Below are 24,274 nucleotides of genomic sequence, written 5' to 3'. Positions count from 1 at the left end.
TCGATATAGTTTCAAGTCTCAATATCTGGTAAAAAGAGCGATAGAAATAAGGGTCCTATCAACAGTCATAGTTGGAGAGGGACCCTATCCAACCAACAAATCAGGATTATTGAAGTAAAAAATGAATGGCTAGAATCCGCTATTGCCGCTATGTTTCATTGCGAGGGCGCAATGAAACATTGCGGGAGTGGTCCACATACTCCATTCCCTTTTTTACCCTTTTCTTATGTTAATTCATTTATCAATACTTTTTTAACTACATAAATATTAATTTAATAAGATATTATTCTTAATATTTCTGATTAAAAATATAATATTTAAAAAATATTATAAAATATTTTATAATAATATTAAATATTATATTTAATATTTAATATTCAATATTTTAAAAGTATTGAAACATTAAAATGAAATTAATATATTTAAATATTTAATAATATATATTAAAATAATAAAGGAAAATATTTTGATATTTTAATATTTTAATTATTCAATATTTTTAGTAATAAATTAAAATATTTGAATATTTGAAAATATTAATAATATTAAATATTAATTCGAATTTTAAATAAACATAAACCTACTACCGCAATGAATCATTGCGGTAGCGCAATGAAGCATTGCGGTAGTCGTCTTTTGAACACAAACACACGCGGAAACTACCATTATACCCGCCCCAACCCAGAAACAAACACAAAACACCGGCGATCAAAAGCGATTTCAGCGAAATCAAACAGCTCCTGATATCTTCCTTAATCAAGCAACTTTGTTCTCTTTCTCTCTCTCTCGCTCATACATTCTTGAGGTAATTTTCCGAAATATGTTTGTTTTTAACCGTTAGGGATATAATTGGGGGTTTGATTTCTGTGGATTGTTGAATGATTTAGTTGTTAAAATAAGCATTAAGATGATCTGAGGATGCTATTTATGATATGAGGATGCTATTTATGTATTTTTCGTAAATACAAATCTTTGACAAATATTGTCCTCCTATGCACTTACACATTTTTAGCTTCGAGTGTTGAATATGTTTATGTATCGGCTTCAAATTGCAGGTTGAGGTTCAATCTCCTGCTGATGTTCCACCCACCACTGCTCCGACACCTGTATCCATTCCCCCTCAGGTACAAATATTTAACAAATATTGTCATTCTATGCACCTAAAATATTTTAGCTTCTTGTGTTGAATATGTTTATGCATCGGCTTCCAATTGCAGGTTGATTATACTACTCCAACACCATTCCACAGATCTATGACATTTCAACCTATTCCACTAAAGGTATTATTTGTTCCCTACTATGTCAACTAAATGGGATTAAAATGGATTAATTCCCTACAACTAGTTATAAATGGATTAAACTAAGTGTTAAATGTGTACTTAATTTATGGATTGCAGATGCTTATTACTCCAGAATCTTTAGAGGCCTCTTCCTCCCTTGTCACTCCATATGTACATTTGGGCATAGGCGAGTCTTCTGTTCCTAGTGAGCTACGGGACATGTTTGATGTAATAACTCTTAACTCTTTTTTAAAGTAAATGGCCTTAGATTAACTAGTTCCAAATATGCTAATTGTATTTTTGTTTATTTTGTAGATGGACTCAATTGAAGATTTGGCGGAGGATGCGGCGAAACGAGGTGGTCCTGAGCGGCGTGGTGATATGACAAGGCCACTAAAAAATCGGAAAGTGAGGTGGTTGTATCGGCATTTCTGGAGTTTAGAGGTTGATTACATTTGGCGTGATCACAGTGAGCGGGGCATTACTTATCCTCTTACACATAGCCAAGTAACAACTTTGCGACCAGAGTTTTGGGTGGAGGATGATGTTCTCAATGCCTATGGTGAGCTCTTGAGACTTAGAGAGGATAAACTCTGGGAAAAATGGGAAAAAATTCCCAGAACTGAAAGTTTTAAGCCCGGGCGGTATTTCATTGCTCCTAGCTTTTTCATGGCGATGGCACTTGAGTTTTGTCCTAACTTGAAGGTACTCTATTAAACAAATAGCAATGCTCCAACCTGCTTTTCTATAAACAGATATCAATTATGCTGTATAAATGTTAACCTATTTTTTGACTTGTAATTGTAGGCTTCTCCGAGTACCCTAAAAGGTGATGCCAAGAAGTCAATGGAGAGGTTCTTTAGAGATTATGCTAACAAGGGGGGTAGCTTGCCTCTTCAGTTTTGTGACTTTGCATTTTTCCCCACGTGTGATAGCTCTCATTGGTTCTTGTTTGTTGTTAATCTCAACAAAATGAGAGTGCTAAACATTGATCCTCTTAGGGCCGACAAAGACACAACAGGGAACATCGCTCACCCTTCCAGTATTACATTATGGTAACTATATCATTCTTTAATTCCCTACCAGTAGTTTTAAATAGATTAATAATTAAATAATGACTTGTTAGGTTCATTTCCCGTGAAATATCATTCTTTAATTCCCTACCAGTAGTTTTAAATAGATTAATAATTAAATAATGACTTGTTAGGTTCATTTCCCGTGAAATATCATTCTTTAATTCCCTACCAGTAGTTTTAAATAGATTAATAATTAAATAATGACTTGTTAGGTTCATTTCCCGTGAAATATCATTCTTTAATTCCCTACCAGTAGTTTTAAATAGATTAATAATTAAATAATGACTTGTTAGGTTCATTTCCCGTTATTTGCAGGAAAAGTTGATCCCATATATGCTCAATTATTTGCATCCATCTCGATTTCCATTGAAATATACTCGGGTTCATGGTCTTGATGCTCGACCCAAGCAAGATGGTGACAATGATTGTGGTGTGTATGTATCCAAGTACATGGACGCTATGTTCAACGGGATCTCCTTGCCATCAGCTGTGTGGAACCCTAAAGTTGATGTACAGACTTTTCGCTATCAGATGGCGCACGAGTTATCAAAAGGAGTTGCTAGACACATTTCTGAGTGGGGCATTCGACAAAGAGAGGCGGGACACTAGTTTGTTATTTGATTAGTGACTTGTAGTTACTTTAGTTAGTTGTACATATTTTTCCCGGTTGTATTTTATTTAGATTGGTTGTATTTATTTTGGTTGGTTAGATGTATTTATTTTAGTTGATTTGTTTGTAGTTGGCATATCAAGGCCATTTTTTTTAAGTTTGGTTTGGTTTGGTTTGGTTTGTTTATAGTTGGCATGTCAAGGCCATTCATTTTTAAGTTTAGTTTGATTTGGTTTGTTTTTTTTATAGTTGGCATGTCAAGGCCATTCATTTTTAAGTTTAGTTTGGTTTGGTTTGTTTGTAGTTGGCATGTCAAGACCATTCATTTTTAAGTTTAGTTTGGTTTGGTTTGAAATTTTACAGGTTTTTGGTTGACTTAAAAATAAATAGGTCATGCCGGTTTTTTTATTTTACAGGTAAAGTTTAACTTAAAAACAAAGAGGTCATGCCGAATTTGTTATTATGTACTTTGAAATATTAATGAATTTTAATTAAATATTTTCAATGTTGTTAATGTTAGTACTTGTTGCCATTATTAATAATCCCAAAAAAAGAAGTGACTCCAAAAAAAATTTGAAAAAAAAGTTATTTTTGAAGATTTTTTTTTCCAAAATTGGGCAGAAAGTTTTCTGTAAAACAGAAAAAGTTTTATATAAAAAATAAATCATTTGCAAGTGCAGTGACCAATATGCAAAATTCGGCAAAGCCTAGTTTAGGCCCGCAATGTTTCATTGCGGATGCCGCAATGTTTCATTGCGGATGCAGCAATGTTTCATTGCGGGGGTAATCTGGGTTTTGCATAAATTTGCAGATTGGTCATTGCACTTGCAAATGATTTATTTTTTATATAATACTATTTCTGTTTAATAGAAAACTTTCTGCCCAATTTTGGAAAAAAAATCTTCAAAAATAAATTTTTTTTCAAAATTTTATTTGGAGTCACTTCTTTTTTTGGGATTATTAATAATGGAAACAAGTACTAACATTAACAATATTGAAAATATTTAATTAAAATTCATTAATATTTCAAAGTACATGATAAGAAATTACAATCAATTTTTTCCTTTTTTTCCTAATAATCTCGAGGGACAATTTCTTCTATCATGGCCTTCTTCCCTCGCCCCACAAAAACTGCACTTTCGAAATTGTTTATTTGAACTTGACGTCTCGATACCACTTTTGAATCTACCCGCTTTTGGACGTCCTTTTGTTTGTGACCTTGGGGGATCTAATAACGGATCATCTTCTTCATCACTTTCATAGTTCTCATTTATTTTTTTCTCTCTCTTTTCTCCCGGAAAAGACTTAATCATATACTCCTTTCCTCTCTTGATCACGCTCATCAAGTAATTGTACCGCGGAATGGAGCAACTACCAACAACGGACAAACCTTGGAAAGCTTTACACAATCCACTATATCTTGCCGTTTGAGATTCTACAACATTACCAAGCATCCGAGGGGTACACGGTAGAGGTCCCGCAACTTTGTTTCCGTTTATTGTCCACCTCATTGTTACAAGATCTGGCGGTATCATCGTTTTTTGTTTCTTGTTAAGGTAACGGATCATGTGTCTACAAATCATCCCGGAATGTTCAAATTTTTTAAATGTACAAGAATAACTCCCGTCGATGGAAACCTTCAAGAAAAAATTCCTTCTATTAATCTCCGGCAAGGTGGACTTTTCTATCAAATACATCTTTGAAAGATAATCTCCACAACCTTTCATGCTTTTCACAACAAAAGATTGACTTTTTTGAAGCTCTTTTTGAAATCGCTTAAACATCTCTTTTGTGTATATCTTGGAGGCATGTATCTCCATTGACGAGTTAGAGAATAATCTCATTTCCTTGTACTCGGTGTCAAAATCGGCTTGAACCTCCCGTAAATATTGTGAGTCCAAAGCTTTTTGTGAATTCTCAATGAATTCTTTCAAACCGGTCGACGCTTTCACATACTCATCAAAAAATGAATTCATAGACTCGCTCCTTGAGGTGGTAGTCATACCGGCGGCAAAATGTTGTTTCGTGAAAGCAAAAACCCATTGTCGTCTAATTGCATACATATCATTTAGCCAATTGTGATTTTCAAGATCATATTTCTCTTTCAAGTCCTCCCACCTACCTTCAAATTCCGTTGGTGACAATGACTTGTAGATACATGCATTAAAATCCGTCTTGAACTCCGAGTATTGAGTATACAAAGTAGATAGTTTCTCGGAAAACTTGCTACTAATATGCCACGTACAATATGTATGGTTGGTGTTAGGCATAACCTCAGAAATGGCATTACTTAAAGCAATGTCTTGATCCGTAATAATGGTAATAGGTGGCTTGTTATCGACCGCTTCCAATCAAGTCTTCAAAACCCATCTATAAGTAGTCTCTTTCTCGTCCCTTATAAGTGCATATCCAAACAAAATATTTTGGTAGTGGTGATTCACTCCCGTAATTGGAATAAAAGGCATGTCATACCTATTAGTCCGATATGTCGAGTCGAAAGTCACCACATCTCCAAAATTCTTGTACGCGTTAAGAGAACGAGGATCAACCCACACCAAACCCCTAACCCGATTCTCCTCATCCACATCCACTCGGTAGAAAAAATTGCCATCACTTTGTTTTTGCAAGTCTCGTAACAAAATCAATCCACACTCCGCATCACCGGAATCAAAAACCCGTCTTCGAATGTCACGTATTACATTTCGTACGTCTTGAGCGGAAAAACCAATTTTTTCAATACCACCACATGTCTCACTAAGTAAATTCATCACTTTCGGGGTCTCGATACCCGATTTGTTGAATAACTCAATCAAAGATCGGGTAAACGGATCTATGTTGCGTGATCTTTGCATGAAATTTACCTTATCCGATGTAACCATAGCATGATTGTGTTCTAGGTTGACCTTGGTTACTTCCCATTGGTTTGAGCTTACTTTGTGAGCAACACACATTCGAGCACGACAACAAGTTCGAGGAATAACATCTCGAGGTCGTTTCCCTTTAGCCCTATCTTCAACTTCCAAGGGTTTTGGGCCCAATCTTCCACCCTTTCGACATATATACAAACGTGACGATATATCACCATTTCTTGAATGCTTATGACTACTTCGAATAATTATCTCGAACCCTATACTTCGACCATAACCTCGATAAAAACTTTCTGCTTCATCCAACGAATCAAACATCATACCAACACAAGGAACTACATCATTCATATTTCCAATAAAATTTTCATCATTAATTTTATCATCATCATCGCCATTAAAAGAATCATTACTATCATCGGAATCACCGTGAACATCGTGATTCTTCCAACCGAAACCAACATCATCATCACTATGCGTTTTTCGCTTCCCCGGATCATTAACTTTATCTTCAATACTATCAACATCTATTACTTCATCATCACTAAAGATTTTACGATAAACCCTCTTTTTTGTGTGGGGGGTAACATAATTAAAATCGTTATGATCACTAGATGAACTTGAATAATCAAATAAATAAGAAGCCATGGATATTGAATACTAATCTTTTTTTTCAGAAAAATAAATTTGAGCAGAATGTTAAGAAGCAGTGAAACAACAATGTTTCAAAAATACAGACATTTTAAGGTAGGTGTGTGCATTAAATGCACGCCCGCAATGTTTCATTGCGATGGCCGCAATGAAACATTGCGGCACTGTACAAACCCCCAAACCAACAACTGTAAATATTTGCAGTTTAAAAAAAACTTTACAACGTACCCCAACAATGTTTCATTGCGGGGGGAAGTGTCCACCGCAATGAAACATTGCGGTTTGGATGTTTATTTTTGTTATTTTCTTTAAAATTAGAAAATTAATCAAAAAAAATTATTAAAAATAGTTTCTAGACTTATTATATTTCATTTAATATGTTAAATGTTATTTTGAAAATATAAATATTTGTAAAAGTAACTTAATTATAATATGCAACTCTTTTACATAGTTTTGTGAAAATTTTGCATAATAGTTATGTCAAATGATATTTCTTGACGTGTAAGTTGTAAAGTACAAATTTTGACGATCCAACTATATGGATGTTAAAATATAATGATTATAATAATTAAGAAAAATTATTTCTTAAATAAAATGCGGTATTTATATATAGTTTGTTACCAAGAAATGTTTAACATTTTGAGGGCTAAAATTTTTTATATCTTTTTATAGATAACGAAAATTCGATAAATTTTCATTTTTTTAGATTTTCACATTTTTAAATTTTAGTATTATATTTGTTTATTAAAATTTAAAATTGATAAAATATATTGGACAAATACAAGAAAAATAAAACATTAAATAATTTATTTCATTCAAATATAAATGGAGTACATTCAAATATTTTTTCAAAACAAATACATAATAACATTTTATATCAACGAGAATGATCAAACTTTAACGGTGTTGGAAGAACCGCCTTTATCACCCTTATCGTCGTCTTTCTTTTTCTTCGACTTTTCCGCCTTCGCTTTAGCTTCATTTTCTTTTTTTTTTCTTGCGCTCGAGCGCCATTTGAATACGGCGGAGAGCTATTTCCATGTCTTCCTCTTCTTCGGGCCCGTCGTAAGCCACACCATCTATAATTACCTTATTATTGTCTAAATCGTAGTAGAAAACCATTTTTCGAATATTAGAGAAGATAATGTTGAAGAGAAAATGTATAATGAAAATAGAGAAGAGAATGTTGAAAAAAAATGAGATGAGGCAGGACTATTTATAGGTGAAAATCTGAATTTTAAAATTCACAAAATTAAATTTGGCACAAAAAAAATTTTGTTGAAAAAATTTCATTTGACTGTTGAAATTGCCGCAATGAAGCATTGCGGCGTGTCCAAACTGCAGCAATGAAACATTGCGGTGTGTCGGTCAAGCTTCTACTCTATTGACCAGTCAATTCAATTGCCGCAATGTTTCATTGCGGCAATTTCAACAGTCAAATGAAATGTTTTCAGCAAAAATTTTTTTGTGCCAAATTTAATTTTGTGAATTTTAAAATTCTTATTAATATTGGCACAAAAATAAGTTTTGCACAAAAAATAAGTTTGACTGTTGATAAATTTTTTAAACTAAAATAACTTAATTCACTAAAAAGTATAAAATTAATAATATTATTTTTTAAACTAAAATTATTCATACGATAATTTAAAGAAAAAGTACAGAAACAATTAAATTGATAAATTTATTATTAAAATTGATAATATTTTAATATATTACTACTACTTATATTTAATGTTAACATATTTTAAAAAATTAATTACTGTTGTACATTAATATTATTTTTATACTTATATAAATAAGTTAAATATTAGAATAAGCTAAAGAGAAAGGCAGTTTGGACATTAAAAACTGGGAGCCTAGCCAAAAATGAAATATTGCGGCCCAGTAATGAAACATTGCAGAATGCGCAATGTTTCCTGTGCATGCCGACATCCCGCAATGTTTAATTGCGGAAGCCAAGACCCGCATTGAAACATTGCTTTCCCACATAATATTTTATTGCTGTGAGTTGGCTGGCTGTGCCCCCAACCTACGTTGCCTCGTTAAATCTCTAGAAATAATACTATTACATCAAAAAATGTTGAGTAATGAACTAGTAATATAGTATAGTTCATAATTCTCCGGTCACCCAGAAATTTACATGTGGATTAAAATTGCTGGTGATGCAGTGTATATACAGTAGTCGTGTGAAAAACATATGGGCATTGATGAGTTAAATCCATGTCAGAAAAGTTGGTTAGGGGGTAAAAAAAAATAAGTCCTTAAATCACATGTCAAGAATCTGAGGGGTGTGCTTCTGTTACTCTGCCCAGAAGACAGAGCCCAACTGCTGACCATAGAGCTATACAAAAACCCTGGCATGGAAGAGTCAAACTGCCAAAATGCTTTTCACATCATCATCATATTTATGCTCCCCCTACTACTCCTATGGATTTCATTCAAATATGCTTTGTTTGACTGCTATTTATTTGAAAAAGTTGTTAACATATCTTACATGTGAGCCAAGTTATCCTCAGTCCTCACCAATCGTTCATAAGCTTTTCTAGTTGACCTGCTGCAAGGGGTTAATTATATACTCACTCTGTCCCAAAATATTTTGTCCATTTTGACTTTGTACTGTTCATGATAATGACTACTAATTTACGTCTAATCTATAAGATCAAACATCAGTGATTTTATTAGATTCGTATTTATGACTACTTTAATACAATGAAATTTTTATATTTTATACTAATACGAAATTAAAGATATAAACAATCAAAAATGTGCATTGACAAACGTCTCCAACACAAAGAGGAAACGTTTTTAGGTACGGAGGGAGTATTCATTTTGTGTTTTTTATGAGTAATGCTAGAGGCACTGTAAAAAAATTGATACAAAATAACTGTGATGGCTGATGTGACAGTATAAAATGATTTTATTGGTGTTTTTGATGTAAATGCATGGTATCCATTTTCATATAGTTAATAAAATCCTTCACGTCACATTTTGTAACTTTTTTCGGAACCAATTTGGTACCCCTAGTATTTTCCTTTTTTTATTTCTAATTTCATTTTGTGTTTTTTTATTCATGAAAGTACAATAAACACAATTTTTTTGAATTTGACTTATTTTTATGGGTAAATTTAATGCTAATGCATGGTCAATTAATATTAAAATCAATTCTACAAATGAAAATAAATCAAACTCATAAGAGTTTGTGTTTATCATCAGGGTCGGCCGTGCCTAAGGAGGATCAAAAATTTGGAGGGCACAATTTTTTTTATAGATATATAGGTGTATTTTAGTATATAATGTTTAAAAAAAATTGGTACAATTTTTATTTTTCAAGGAAAAAATGTGAAGATAGAGTAAAAGTTTAAAAATAGTAATTGTTAAATAATTGTAAATTATTATCTTTAGAAAAATTAAAATAATACATTAATCTTAAAAATTTGTAGAAACCATAAAATTTTGAAAACAAATTAATTAACAAAGCATGTAATAGGAATGTTAATATTTTTTTAATAGTCTAGACAAATAATATTAAATTTTTCACTAGTTTTTTATTTGATAACTTGTCTACTTATATATTTTTATATTAATTCAATTTTAAGGTGATAGATTTTTTAAAATTATATCTATATAAAATGTATATATGTTCAATGAAAAAAGTTAATGTGAAAATAATATTATTATAATTAAATGATTTTTGTTATATAAATTTATATAAGTTTACGTCTGAAGTAATTTTCATATTATTTATTTCTTTATTTAAAATTATTATATCTTATTATTCATGTACTTGTAATATTTTAGTTCAATTTTTAGTTTATTCAAATTATATTATAAATTCATTTATGTATTCTAAATATTTGATTTCTATTATTTTAGTTAATTTTTAAAATTTTATATGATTATGTTTGTTTTAATCTTGTACCGGACACATGAAATATAAGGCACGGCTCTGTTTATCATGTCACATGTACCTATAAGCATACCATATAAAAATTGAAAAACAAATACTAATTAAAGTATGAAATTTATCACCGCAAGAGTAAGTCTAATGACAAATGCAAAATTACTACGAGAATTTGACACAAATATTAAATATTATTTTTATTGCTAAAATAAAAATTGAAATCCAATTTTAATTATATTTTATATTTAAAGATAATTTTAAATTTTACTAAATTTTATCTTTTACTCCTAAATGTTATTTACCTTTCACTATTATACATATGATTTATGATTACTTGATTTAAGCGCAGAACAACTCTTAAATTAAAGTTATATACATTTAGTTTAAACATATCTATACTATATTATTATAAACGGAATATACTTTCGTTTGATCGGTTCGTTAACACCTTAATAAAAAAATATGTTAATACATTCCAAAAAAAGTTTAAACAAATATTATTTAATTAAAATAAATAAATCATGTATCTAATATAACTACAAACTCTATCAATTATAATCCAGCTTGATATATAAGAGCACTCAACTTCTTTCTTAATAGGAAATCAAACACTTCCAAAATTAATTTTATTAATTTAAATTAAAATTTCATTAATTTTTTTATTAAAGGAAAGAAAAATTAAAAAACAATAGCAAATCATACATATACACTTATATTTATATTTAAAACTCCCACTTTCGTATAGATCCTACACCCGCCATATAAATTGTAAAAAAAGAAAAGATTTTTTAAAATTTTAATTATTCAAACTCAATTTTTCGAATCCTTCAATAATATATAGTCCGTCGCACGCTAGTAAAAATAACACCCCTTATAATTTTCTAATTCGACGCACTCCTTGCAGCGATATTTGATGAGTATGTTGGGTCGGTTAGAGTCCCGCAATGAACCATATTCATTATAATATCAAAAGCTTACGCAAAGGTGAAATATTTTAGGGATCTAATTTTGGATTAACTAAAAATTGTAATCCCTCCGTCCCATATTTTTTTTTTCATTTTGACTTTCGCTACCGTTTGTGATAAGCGATTGACTCTTAATTTATGTATAATTTATTAGATCAAACATAGTTATAAGTGATTTTGTTGGATTCGTATTTATGAGTATTTTAATACAATGAAATTTTTATATTTAATACTAACACGGTATTAAAAATATTAACAATTAAAAGTGTGAATCGACAAATATGTCGAACACAAAAAATAAACGTTTTTAGGGGAGTAAAAATTTGGAAAGAAAATCTGTTTTACTACTGGCTAATAACTTTAGTAGCAGGAGAGGAGTACAATATGCTTGCTGTTGATGGACTGTCAATCTCTCTCATTCTTTCTCTCATGTCATTATTAGTTGGCATTGGGACTTGCAATCGCCAACACCTAAACTTTAAAATAATCAAAACTTTAATTTAAACAATTTTTTTTTCCGGGGAAGCCGTAGCAGGTTATTAGTAGTGATGATTTGTATTGATTGAGTTGATTCTACAAGATGCTCTCCTTTTTTCACTACTACTATGGAATATGGAGTACATCTTTTTTACAAGATTCATATACTAAGCAAATTCAAATCAAACCATGAAGAACACAGAAATTCTTTAAAACCGTAAAACAATATAAATAGAGGAGCGAGTGTTCCGTGTTGTACTGTTGTTACATGGATTGACAAATGGCTCTTCTTTTAGAAAAGGCTAAAACAAAAAATCAAATCCCTCCAAAGCAACATGGGATGAGAGTTGGGTATTCCACATCTCATAACTCGAGCCCCTTTTAATTCTTTATTTGTATTAGTATACTAGATGACTGTATCTATGTGTATATATTCATTTGGAAAATTGAATTAATATTTTTTTATTGATGATTACTTTTTTCTCATAGATATGCGTATTTCAGTATTATATATAGGTTCCGTCACATTTTTTACATATTTAAATGAATAGTTCATTTTTATGACATATATATTCAAAATCCTCCAAAAATGACACAGAACACCACTATTTTTGGAGTTCTGCCATGTCATTTTGGGTATATATATATTTATATTTATATTTATATTTATTTATTATTTTTGTTTTTTTTCCTCCCCGTTTGTGACTTATGTGTATTGTTTTACAAGTAAAAAAAAATCCTCTGGAGTTTATGTTTTGAGATATAATATTAAATTTTTAAAAAAAATATGTTTTTGTTGTTTAGTGATGTAAACCTATTTTTAGTGTATATTTTTTATTTTAATCAAAAAGTTGTAAATATATGACTTTTGTAACTTCAAAAAGGGTGTCATGCGAGTCGAGTGTGCATTGGTTACGTAAGGGCATGTTTTGGAACATTCATATTTAATTCCCAAAATATTATTTTGATTTAATTCTTTTTTTCTTGACAAGTGATGTAAACCTATTTGTAGTATGCATTTTTTATTTTAATTTTAAATTCTTTTTTGTATGGTTTTAGTTCCTTGGAAAAAGATATCATGGAGGAATATATTTTTTTTCTTGAATGTTAGGAATATGTGTATTAGTTTGATGATAAGTTAAACAAAACACTTAAGTAGAAATCTAGTGTTTGTAGCCTCAACGGATAAGACCATCTTGGCTATCCGTTGAAGGGGTAGCTTTACTTAGCAATAAGTTTAGTATTGTAGCACATTTTATTCTCTGGATTCAAGTTGTAATTCTTAGATGTTGTAGGAAATTATCAGTCATGTTGACTACTAATGGATATGCAAATATGAGGGCTAATTGTAAATATTTCATGCCTTGTAATTTTGTATAAGTGAAGAAGTATCAACGGATATTGAAGACCTTCAACGGATAAGAAACAAAGCTTCAACGGATGTCTCTAATGCTTCAACGGATAATATCCATCAACGGATAAATGCTTCAACGGATAATATCCATCAACGGATAAGTGCTTCAACGAATAAAGACTTCAACTGATAATGCATCAACGGATAAAGCTTCAACGGATAAAGCCTCAACGAATAAGGCATCAACGGATGAAAGCTTCAACGGATGCTTAGTTCATTAGCAGTTGATAGTGACAATTTACAAGCTGACAGAGGCACATGGGTTGACAGAGACAAACTAGAATGTGGAAGCCTCTAGGAGGAATCAAAAAAATGCAGCATTTCCATTCTGATGCAAACAAGGAAGTATTCAAAGATTCACAGATTATCCTAGATTGCATTGGATAGAGAAATGAAGAAGAAACATGTGAAGAATCTTTTTAATTGTATTTTACAGTTTTGTCTTCACTTGTAAACTTGGTGATATATAAACCAAGTAGCAGCTAGTAATTACATATGAATTTTCCAGAGCTGTTTAGAAATATCCAGAGAGAAAATCATCTAGTTTGTACTAGGAAGCAGCTGTGATTTAATTCTTTGAATCACATATTTTCTGAAATAACACATCTCTAGTGGAACAACAAATCCACCATAAAAGTTTTTAAGTTCTTTGTGTTCTTTACATTTGTGTTTGAATATTTATCTGTCTGTATTAGCTTCAAGCAATTCACACACTTGTTCTCAAAAACACTTAGCCTTAGAAACTGCTCAAAACTTGAAAAAGTTTTGAGATTTACATTCAACCCCCCTTCTGTAAATCTCATTGTTAGTCCACTGGGAATAACAATTGGTATCAGAGCAAACTCTTAACATACAAAGAGTTTAAAGATCTATTCTGCTAACATCATGAGTAAGAAGGATATTGGTGTAAAGATTCCAATCCTGGAAAGAGATAACTATCATCACTGGAAGGTGAAGATGTATTTATAACTTCTCTCTCAAGATGAAAGCTACATCAACTGCATTGAAAATGGTCCTCACATCCCACACAAGGTGGCCACAGCTGCTACTGCAACAGTTGCTGTTGGACAGTCTATTCCCAAGCCAAAGGCAGAATGGACTGTTGAAGATATTGAAGAGGTTCACAAGGACAAGAAAGCCATGAACATTCTGTTTAATGACCTGGATCAAGATATGTTTGAAAATGTCATCAACAGCCAAAATGCTAAGGAAATTTGGGATACTGTGCAGCTTATCTGTGAAGGTACTGAGCAAGTTAGAGAAAACAAAATGCAGCTTCTCATTCAACAGTATGAATATTTTCACTATGAAGAAGGAGAATCATTGAATGATACCTTCAACAGATTTCAGAAACTGTTGAATGAATTGAAGCTGTATGGGAGAGTGTACCAAGTCAAGGACTCCAATTTAAAATTTCTAAGGTCTCTACTAAAGGAATGGAAGCCTATGACTGTTTCTCTAAGAAATTCTCAAGATTATAAGGACTTCACACTTGAAAGATTATATGGAATTTTGAAGACTTATGAACTTGAGATGGAGCAAGATGAGCTGTTGGAAAAGGGAAAGAGAAAATGAGGATCAGTTGCACTTGTAGCTGACAGTGAAAAAGTTGAAGCCAGGAATGAGGAAAAGACAATGCCAAGTCTCAAAATTGGCACAAGCAAATCAGAATCAAGCAAGGGTAAAGAGCAAGTTGCTGAGGATGAAGACAATTCCAGTCAGGATGACTCTGATGATATTGATGAACATCTGGCTTTTCTGTCGAGGAGGTTTGCAAAGATGAAGTTCAGGAAAAATACAAAATTCACTAAGCCAAACAAAAACATGGTGGACAAATCAAAGTTCAAATGTTACAACTGTGGCATTAGTGGACACTTTGCAAGTGAGTGTAGGAAGCCAACTTCTGATAACAAGAAATTTGAGCAAGTTGATTACAAAAAGAAGTATTTTGATTTGCTCAAACAAAAGGAAAGAGCTTTTCTCACTCAAGATGATTGGGGAGCAGATGGGGTCAATGAAGATGATGATGTGGAATATGTCAACCTAGCCCTGATGGCTAATTCTGATGAAAATGAAACTAGTTCATCAAGCAACCAGGTAATTACTACTGATCTCTCTCAGCTTTCTAAACATGAATACAATGAAGCCATAAATGATATGTCCAATGAATTATATTATTTGCGTGTTTCCCTTAAATCACTAGCTAAAGAAAACACCAGGATCAAAGAGAATAATGTGTGTTTAAGTGATAGGAATGCTGTGTTAGAGAATCAGGTAATTGAGCTTGAAAAGATTAAACTTAAATGCTTGACTGTTGAGAGTGAACTAGAAGAAGCTGTTAAGAAAGTAGAAATTCTTTCTAAACAGTTAGAAAGTGAGCAAGAGGTAATCAAGGCCTGAAAAACATCTAGGGATGTTAGTGTTCAAATTGCCAAGGTTCAGGGAATTGAATCATTTTGTGAGGATGCCTGGAAGAAAAACAAAAAGGAGTTAAAATTAATTGATGGATTGTCAATGAATGTGGAATCAACGGATGATGAAAGTTATCCGTTGAAGGAAGAAAAGGAGCATCCGTTGAAGGCTCATCAATTAAAACATGCAAGTAATTTTAAAAATAAAAACCTTAATAAGAAGAATGATTCTACTCTCAAGAACTTTGTCAAAGAAGGAGCTAGCACATCCAAAGATGCCAGTAAGGTGAATATAGGACACATGACTTTGGATCAACTGAAAAATAGGCTTAAGTTGGTTGAGGATAAGAAGGAAATTAAAAGAAAATCTAAAAGAAATGGGAAGGTAGGGATTAATAAATATAACAATTACACACCTGATAGGTATGCTCCTAGAAAAAGCTGTGTGCATTGTAAAAGTGTTCATCACCTATCTGATAATTGCAAATCTGTTAAAAATGCTCCCATGCCTTCAAATCCCTCCATGCCTTACATGTCTATGTCACCTCTGCATGCTATGCCTGTTATGTCTCATCAGAATCCTCATGCACATTTTGCAAACATGCCATATATTAATAATCCTTAATTTATTGCATTTAGTATGCCTCACATGCCATACAATATGCCTATGTGGAATAACATGTTTGCACAATCTATGCCTTATCAATCAAATATGCTAAATGATTCTGTGACTAACCCTACACTTCAACCAACCACATCTGAGATCAAGGTTGACCCAAAGTTACCTAAGTCAAAAGATGCAGGAGGAATGAAGTCTAGGAAAAAGACTAACAAGGCTGGACCCAAGGAAACTTGGGTACCAAAATTAACTTGATTGATTTTATTGTGTGCAGGGACAAAGAAGGAATCTATGGTACTTGGACAGTGGTTGTTCAAGACACATGACAGGAGATTTCACCCTGCTCACAGAGTTTAAGGAGAGAGCTGTCCCTAGCATAACCTTTGGAGATGATAGCAAAGGATTCACTATGGGATATGGCTTGATTTCAAAAGGAAATGTCATCATTGATGAAGTTGCATTGGTTGATGGTCTCAAACACAACTTATTGAGCATCAGTCAACTATGTGACAGAGGGAATACTGTTTCCTTCAATTCTGAAGCCTGTATTGTCACAAGTAAAAAGGACAATAAAGTGGTTCTAACTGGAGTTAGAAAAGGGAATGTGTACTTAGCTGACTTCAACTCTACAGATGCAGAATCCATTACTTGTCTTTTCAGCAAAGCAAGTGCAGTTGAAAGTTGGCTATGGCACAAGAAGCTGTCCCATTTGAATTTCAAGACAATGAATGATCTAGTCAAAAAGGACTTAGTTAGAGGAATGCCTCTAGTGGAATTCACAAGGGATGGACTGTGTGATGCTTGTCAGAAAGGAAAGCAAAAGAAAGTATCATTTAGTAAGAAGCTTGAATCTGCAATTGATGAACCATTACAACTGCTACACATGGATCTTTTTTGACCAGTCAATGTATTGTCAATTTCAAGGAAAAGATATTGCCTAGTGATTGTTGATGATTTCTCTAAGTTTTCATGGGTCTATTTTCTTGGATCAAAGGATGAAGCTAGTGAAATCATTATCAATCATATCAAGCAAGTCAACAATCATCCTGATTTCAAAGTAAGGAATATTAGGAGTGACAATGGAACTGAGTTCAAGAATTCAACCATGAAGTTGTTCTGTGAAGAAAATGGGATCATGCATGAGTTCTCAGCTCCAAGGACTCCACAACAAAATGGCGTGGTGGAAAGGAAGAATAGATCACTAATTGAGGCTGCAAGGACAATGCTTGAAGAGTCAAAACTCCCAACTTACTTTTGGGCTGAGGCTGTTAACTGTACATGTTACACTCAGAATATTTCTCTAATCAATCAGGCAAAAGGCATGACTCCCTATCAATTATTCAAGAGAAGAAAACCAACTTTAAACTTTCTGCATGTCTTTGGTTGCAAATGTTACATCTTAAGGAATCAATCTGATCACAAAGGGAAGTTTGATGCAAAGGCTGATGAAGGAATATTTGTTGGCTATTCTGCTGGAAAATCTTATAGGGTCTACAATCTAACAACCAACATTGTCATGGAATCTGTGCATGTTGTGTTTGATGATAAAAAGATTGATGGACTAACAGATGAGGGACATCATGAAGGACTCAAATTTGACAACATTGAGATATATTGTGATGATAGTGAAGATGAGAATGATGAAGAAGGCATCTCAAGAAGAATTCAGAATCTGCCTTTGGATAATGCACAGAATGCTGCATCCGTTGAAAGTCATAATTCAGCTTCCGGTGAAAGAAGCAATGCAGCATCCGTTGAAAGACAAAGTGTATCATCCGTTGAAGTTCATAATGAAGCATCCGTTGATCACAATCTGTCGACGGATAATCAATTCACTTCATCAGTTGATAGAGCTCCCAATTCCTTTCAAAGGATCAGCAACTCAGGGGGAGTTTCAACCAATCAACATTCTATCTCACATCATGACAATACTGAGACAACCTCATCTAGAGCTAATCTACCACCTCAAAGGAAATGGACCAAGAATCACCCTTTTGAACTGATCATTGGTGATGCTACATCTAAAGTGCAAACTAGAAGGGCTACTCAAGATGAATGTCTGTATAGTAGCTTTCTATCACAGGAGGAACCTAAGAGAGTGGAAGAAGCTCTATTGGATCCAGATTGGATTTTAGCAATGCAAGAGGAGCTAAACCAATTTGAAAGGAACAAAGTATGGAAGCTGGTACCCAAGCCAAAGAACAAGAGTTCTATTGACACAAAATGGGTATTCAGAAACAAGATGGATGCAAATGGCATTGTCATAAGGAATAAAGCCATGTTGGTTGCTAAAGGCTATTCTCAACAAGAAGGAATAGATTTTGATGAAATATTTGCTCCAGTTACCAGACTTGAGGCCATCAGAATCTTTCTAGCCTATGCAGCCCATGCCAATTTCAAAGTCTATCAAATGGATGTCAAGAGTGCATTTCTAAATGGGGAATTGGAGGAGGAAGTTTATGTAAGCCAACCTCCAGGATTTGAAGATCCAAACTTTCCAGACTATGTGTATTATCTGTTGAAAGCACTCTATGGACTAAAGCAAGCACCTAGAGCCTGGTATGAGACTTTGTCCAAATTCCTTCTAGATAATCATTTCACAAGAGGTACTGTTGACGAAACTCTCTTCTTTAGAAATGTTAATGGCTCTAAAATACTTGTTCAAATTTATGTAGATGATATTATATTTGGATCTACAGATGATAAGCTTTGTAAAAAGTTTGCTAAGTTAATGCAAAGTAAATATGAAATGAGCATGATGGGAGAGCTAACTTATTTTCTTGGTTTACAAGTTAAACAAGTTAGTGATGGAATTTTCATTAGTCAAACTAAATATATTTATGATCTTTTAAAGAAGTTTGACCTAATGGATTGTTCATCTGCAAAAACTCTCATGGCCACTGCCACCAAGCTTGAATTAAACAAGGCTGAAAAGTCTGTGGATATTTCAAGTTATAGAGGCATGGTTGGCTCACTTTTATATTTAACTGCTAGTAGACCTGATATAATGTTTTCTACATGTCTCTGTGCTAGATTTCAAGCTGACCCTAAAGAATCTCACTTAGTGGCTATTAAAAGAATCTTCAGATATCTCAAAGGGACTCCAAATCTAGGAATTTGGTACCCTAGAGAGTCTGGTTTTGATCTAATTGGCTACTCAGATGCAGATTATGCAGGCTGTAAAATAGACAGGAAAAGCACAACTGGCACCTGTCAATTTCTAGGATACAAGCTTGTGTCATGGTTCAGCAAGAAGCAAAATTCTGTTTCCACATCAACAGCTGAAGCTGAGTACATTGCTGCTGGTAGTTGCTGTGCACAAATACTATGGATGAGGAATCAACTATTTGACTATGGTTTGACTGTTGACAAAATTCCAATATTCTGTGACAACACAAGTGCCATTGCCATTACTGAAAATCCAGTGCAGCACTCAAGAACCAAGCACATTGATATCAAGTATCATTTCATTAGGGAACATGTGATGAAAGGTACAGTGGAACTTCATTTTGTTCCAAGTGAAAAGCAGATTGCAGACATATTTACCAAGCCACTTGATGAATCAACATTCACAAGATTAGTAAGTGAGCTATGTATGCTTAATTATTCATAATTTATGTCATCTATGTAATCTACCTTGAAGCCTGAAATGAATTTACTGCAAGAACAAAGTTGGCTTTAAGTAAGACTTATCCTATCAACGGATATTCCCTATCCGTTGAAAGCCAAAATTGTTCTATCAACGGATGTTCATTATCCGTTGAAAGACAAATACATTTCTAGTAATTTTATCCTTCAACGGATAAAATGGTGTTGATCATCAACGGATAACTATTTACCTTATCCGTTGAAGTGTCATATCAGTTACTATAAGTGAGTCACAGCCGTTGATTCTTTTACTCAACCTTTGATACAGATATACACTGTTGTATGTATTTGTGTTAAAGGCAGTTTTCAGAATTTCTACAGTTTTCTTTCCTCTTAAACGACTGTAATTTATTTAAAAGTATCATTTAATCATTTTATTTTCATTTTAATTCAAGAAAGTATAAAAGCCCAATTGAACTCTTATTTTCACTTTACGCTTTCTTGCAATTCTTATTCTCCTTCTCTCCCAAAATTCTCAAGTTTTTCTCTGCAACCTCTACTCACAAAAATGGCACCAGTAGTCAAAATTATGTCTCAAACAGGATTTGTTTATGAAAAGAATAATTTCGTAGCCTTGGTTGAAAAGAATGAAGCCCATTCTGATTATCACAAGATGATGAACTTCATCAAAAACTGCAAATTAAGCTATGCAATGCTGGAAGCCCCAACCATCTACTGTGAGGTGATTGAGGAGATTTGGACAACTGCAGAGTTCAACTCCACAGATATGACTATTGCCTTCTCTCTCAAAGGTAAGGATTATTGCATTAACTGTGATGATATACAGTCTTGCTTTAAGTTGCCTGAGAATAATGCCATAACACCACACACTGATAAAGATGTATCTGCTATGTTAGATTCCATAGGCTATGCTTTTGATTCTGCTAGTTTAGGTAGCATTAGAAGGAAAAGCCTTAGGAAAGAATGGAGTTTTCTTGGAGATGCCTTTATTAAGGTTTTCTCTGGGAAGATTAGCAATTTTGATGCCATAACTTCATCTCTTGTTAATATGCTTTATAAGCTAGTTTCTGATAGGTACTTTAATTTTAGCAACTGTGTCATGCTAGAATTAGGTTCCAGATTAGGTAACAAAGCTAATAGACCACATAACATCTACTATGCTAGATTCTTTATGTTATTGGCTAACCATGTTGCTGAAGGATTGGTTATATCAAATGAGAATAATAAACTCAAATGCTGGGCACAAGAGAAAAGGGTCCTTGCAGACCTTTTGAGAATGAACCTCAACAGCCAGGTGCCATTGGTATATTTGCCAATCATGAATGCACCACAGGAAAGTGAGGTAAACACTTCTATAACTCCTACTATCTCCAACCCCATTGTTTCTTTGTCTTCCAGTGTGGCAATGGGATCTGTGTCTTTGCCCAAACAGGTTCCTACCAAAGCCACCAAAACTAAAGTTTCAAAACTCAAGTCAAAGAAAACTACCTCTGTTGTTTCTCAAAAGACAACAGTTGTAACAACTACCATAAACCCTGAAGGGAGTGAATAGGGTGTGAGTGGTGAGGGGAGGGGTGAACATCAAGAAACCCCCCATGATAAGGAGGGAAAGGTGAGTGGTACCCAAGCCAGCCAAGCCACAGTCTCTCAAAAGACTATCATGGTTCAAAAGGAGTCTAACACATCCCTAGTTGTATCCTCCCAAAAGGGTACAACTATTGAAAATAGTCCCCAACCAGGGACACAGACCAAAAGAGGGAGGGACACTGAAGCCACACATTCACCAATTAAAGCCTTTTCAAGGAAGAAGAAGGCCAAGACCCTAGTTTCCACACAAGGGGCACACACAGCACAGATACATCCACCTGTATCTGTGCCTTCACAAATTCAACTTGATGTGATTCCAGCAAATGTGGAGTCACAGCCCCATTCTCTCATAATAGAAACACACCAATCATCAAACTCTCCATCACCCTCTCTGGATGTGGATATGATATTCACATCAATTCCTGATTCCCCCTCATTAAAACTCAGGGAGGAGCCCCACTCAAAACCTGATGATCATCATCTTTTAGATGATTTGTTGGATCATCAACCACTTCTTTCAGATATGGTTGAAGAATCTGTGTCACCTCACTTAAAATCAATTCATACAGATTCAACAATTATGTCACTTTCTATATCTACATCTTTTCCTTCTTCAACGGATATTTCTCATCCGTTGACAAGTGGTTGTTCTTCAACGGATAAGCTTAACAGCAGTTATCCGTTGATACCATCAGTTTCCACTTCAACGGATACTCCCTATCCGTTGATGGTCTCTACACACATAACAGAAACAATTCCAACTGTAGAGGACATGGCTACTGTACAATCACTTTTAGGATTGAGGGAAGGGAGTGATCTTTTGAGTGAGAGGCTGGGTTGCTCCCAGGCAAAAGGAGAGGTTGAGAGTCACCATATGCATGCTATTTCTTCCAGCATGGCAAAAGTGAGTGAGGGGAGTGCCACCTTAGAAGGTGAGGGTGAGGGTGTGTGTGAGCCAGGGGGAGCCCCTGATGCAAGAAAATAGAGAAAAAGAGAGAAAGGCAGGTACAGAAGCTATAAGGGTGGATCCAGCCATTGCTAGTGAGTCAATGAAAGTGGATGATGCAGAAAAGGAAAGACAATTTCAGCAACATTACAAAGTTGTAATTGATAACATTTCCTTGGATGCTGACACTTTTACTCATCCTGTCTCAGCCTATCAATTATTGGCTGCTCAGGGCAATGTGGAGGCAGAACAGACATTAAACATTGTACATACTTCAGAATCTCTTCTCAGAGACAAAGCTGCTGTTAACAAGCTGCCTTCTCAAGCTGGTGAGCCATCTGAAGAATTTGGAGTAAATTCTAATGATGATGACTCTGATTCTTTGGATGAGAGCATGAACTTAGGGGGAGTAGCAGGCCCAAGTTCTGTTCCAGATCTTCCTGAATGGGCATGGGCAAAAGCATCAACACCAGGAGAGTTTGGTGTCACTTTGGTCAGACAAGTCATGACAATTCAGAAGGCCCTTCAGGAGACTACAGATGCTGGTACCAAGACAATTCTTCAAGCTCATCTGGAATCTCTGCATCTCCTGCAGTTGCAGCACTTCAAACAGAATCTAAGTGTGGATGAGCTCAAGCAGGATATTGCTGATCTAAAATCCTACAATGCTGAGAAGTTGGATTCAGTCATACCTTATGGTACTATGCAAGATTTGTTGGGGAGACTGAGGAAAGAATCTGATGCTGACAAGAGACTGGCCAGATTGGAAACCAGAGTTCAGATCATTGAAGACTCTATGGTCACCATTCTTCAGAATCAACAAACTCAAACAAATCTACTCATGCAGCTGGCAAATGCACAAGGCATGACCCCTACCCTTGATGATAACAAAAAGGGGGAGAATAAAGGGGAAGGGGAAGGAGAGCCGTCAACAACAGTTCAAATTTCTCAAGTGCTAGTTCCTGTCATCACCACTTCTCCAATTATTCCAATCAAAGGAAAGCTTGATGGAATTGATCTAATCCAGATAGCAGCAGCTGAATTGCAAGTCAAAGAGCAAAGGAAGAAGATTGATGAAAAGATGCAACAAATATTTGGTTCTACAACTTCTCAATCACAATCTGTGAAGCATAGTACAAAAGTGGAATCAATTATTATGGAGCTCAAGCCAGTAGGGAGGAATAAGGTTGGAGAGACTTCTTATAAGGATCTAAAACCTATGGTTCTCAAGCCCAACAACAGATCTAATAAGGACTCTACAAAGAATCCTCTGAAAGAAGTGGATTTTCCTCTTCCAAAGGCTGATGAGGACAAGCTTTTGGGTAGAAGTATCTCAAAACTCAAAGAGACCATGGATGTGGTTGTAAGGAGGAACATGGCTATTATCTTCAGAGAGGGAAAGAGCATATGTGTTATGTAAGGACATCCCAAATTCTCAATAGCCAAGAGGGAAGAAACCAGAAGGTTGAAGGAAGAAGCCAAACAGCTAAAGGCTGACAAAAGAGCACAAACAAAGCTTGAAAAACAGCTAAAGTCAAGTCAGGCTGAAGAACAGAAAGAAATTGAAGACAAAAGTGAAGATGAAGCTATGGGGGACATGGTTGATACTGATATGGAGGAAAGAAGTAAGGGAAGAGAAGAATGGCAAAAGGGGAACAGAAAGAAGGTCAATGCAAAGAGAAAGATGGTAGATGAGACTGAAGAAACCCAATCAATATCCAAACCACTACCCTCTATTCCTGAACCCATTGTGCCTGACCCCTTCATGAACATTCATGGTGAAACAATCATTCCCAAGGAGGAACCAATTGATTGGGACACCATCAAATTGCCCACCTTCCTAACCTCTTCTCCACCATCAAAG

General features: G+C 34.2%; 2 protein-coding genes across 2 annotated transcripts; both read right to left on the bottom strand.

Annotated features, from left to right (window-relative positions):
- Positions 1-3,819: 3,819 nt before the first annotated feature.
- LOC141660840 (protein FAR1-RELATED SEQUENCE 5-like) lies at positions 3,820-5,236 on the bottom strand. The gene is made up of 2 exons (XM_074467825.1): positions 4,323-5,236; positions 3,820-3,844 (listed from the first exon to the last, which is right to left on the bottom strand). Exons 1-2 carry the CDS (start codon positions 5,234-5,236, stop codon positions 3,820-3,822), a joined length of 939 nt encoding a protein of 312 aa, XP_074323926.1.
- An 81-nt stretch (positions 5,237-5,317) lies between these two features.
- LOC141660839 (protein FAR1-RELATED SEQUENCE 5-like) lies at positions 5,318-6,478 on the bottom strand. The gene has a single exon (XM_074467824.1). The coding sequence runs from the start codon at positions 6,476-6,478 to the stop codon at positions 5,318-5,320; it is 1,161 nt and encodes a 386-aa protein (XP_074323925.1).
- Positions 6,479-24,274: the final 17,796 nt, after the last annotated feature.

The sequence above is a fragment of the Apium graveolens genome, chromosome 5 (genome assembly GCF_009905375.1).
Source record: "Apium graveolens cultivar Ventura chromosome 5, ASM990537v1, whole genome shotgun sequence".
In the NCBI taxonomy this organism is placed as follows: domain Eukaryota; kingdom Viridiplantae; phylum Streptophyta; class Magnoliopsida; order Apiales; family Apiaceae; genus Apium; species Apium graveolens.
The sequence above is the reverse complement of the archived record's forward strand: the minus strand, read 5'-3'. Positions and strand labels throughout refer to the sequence as shown.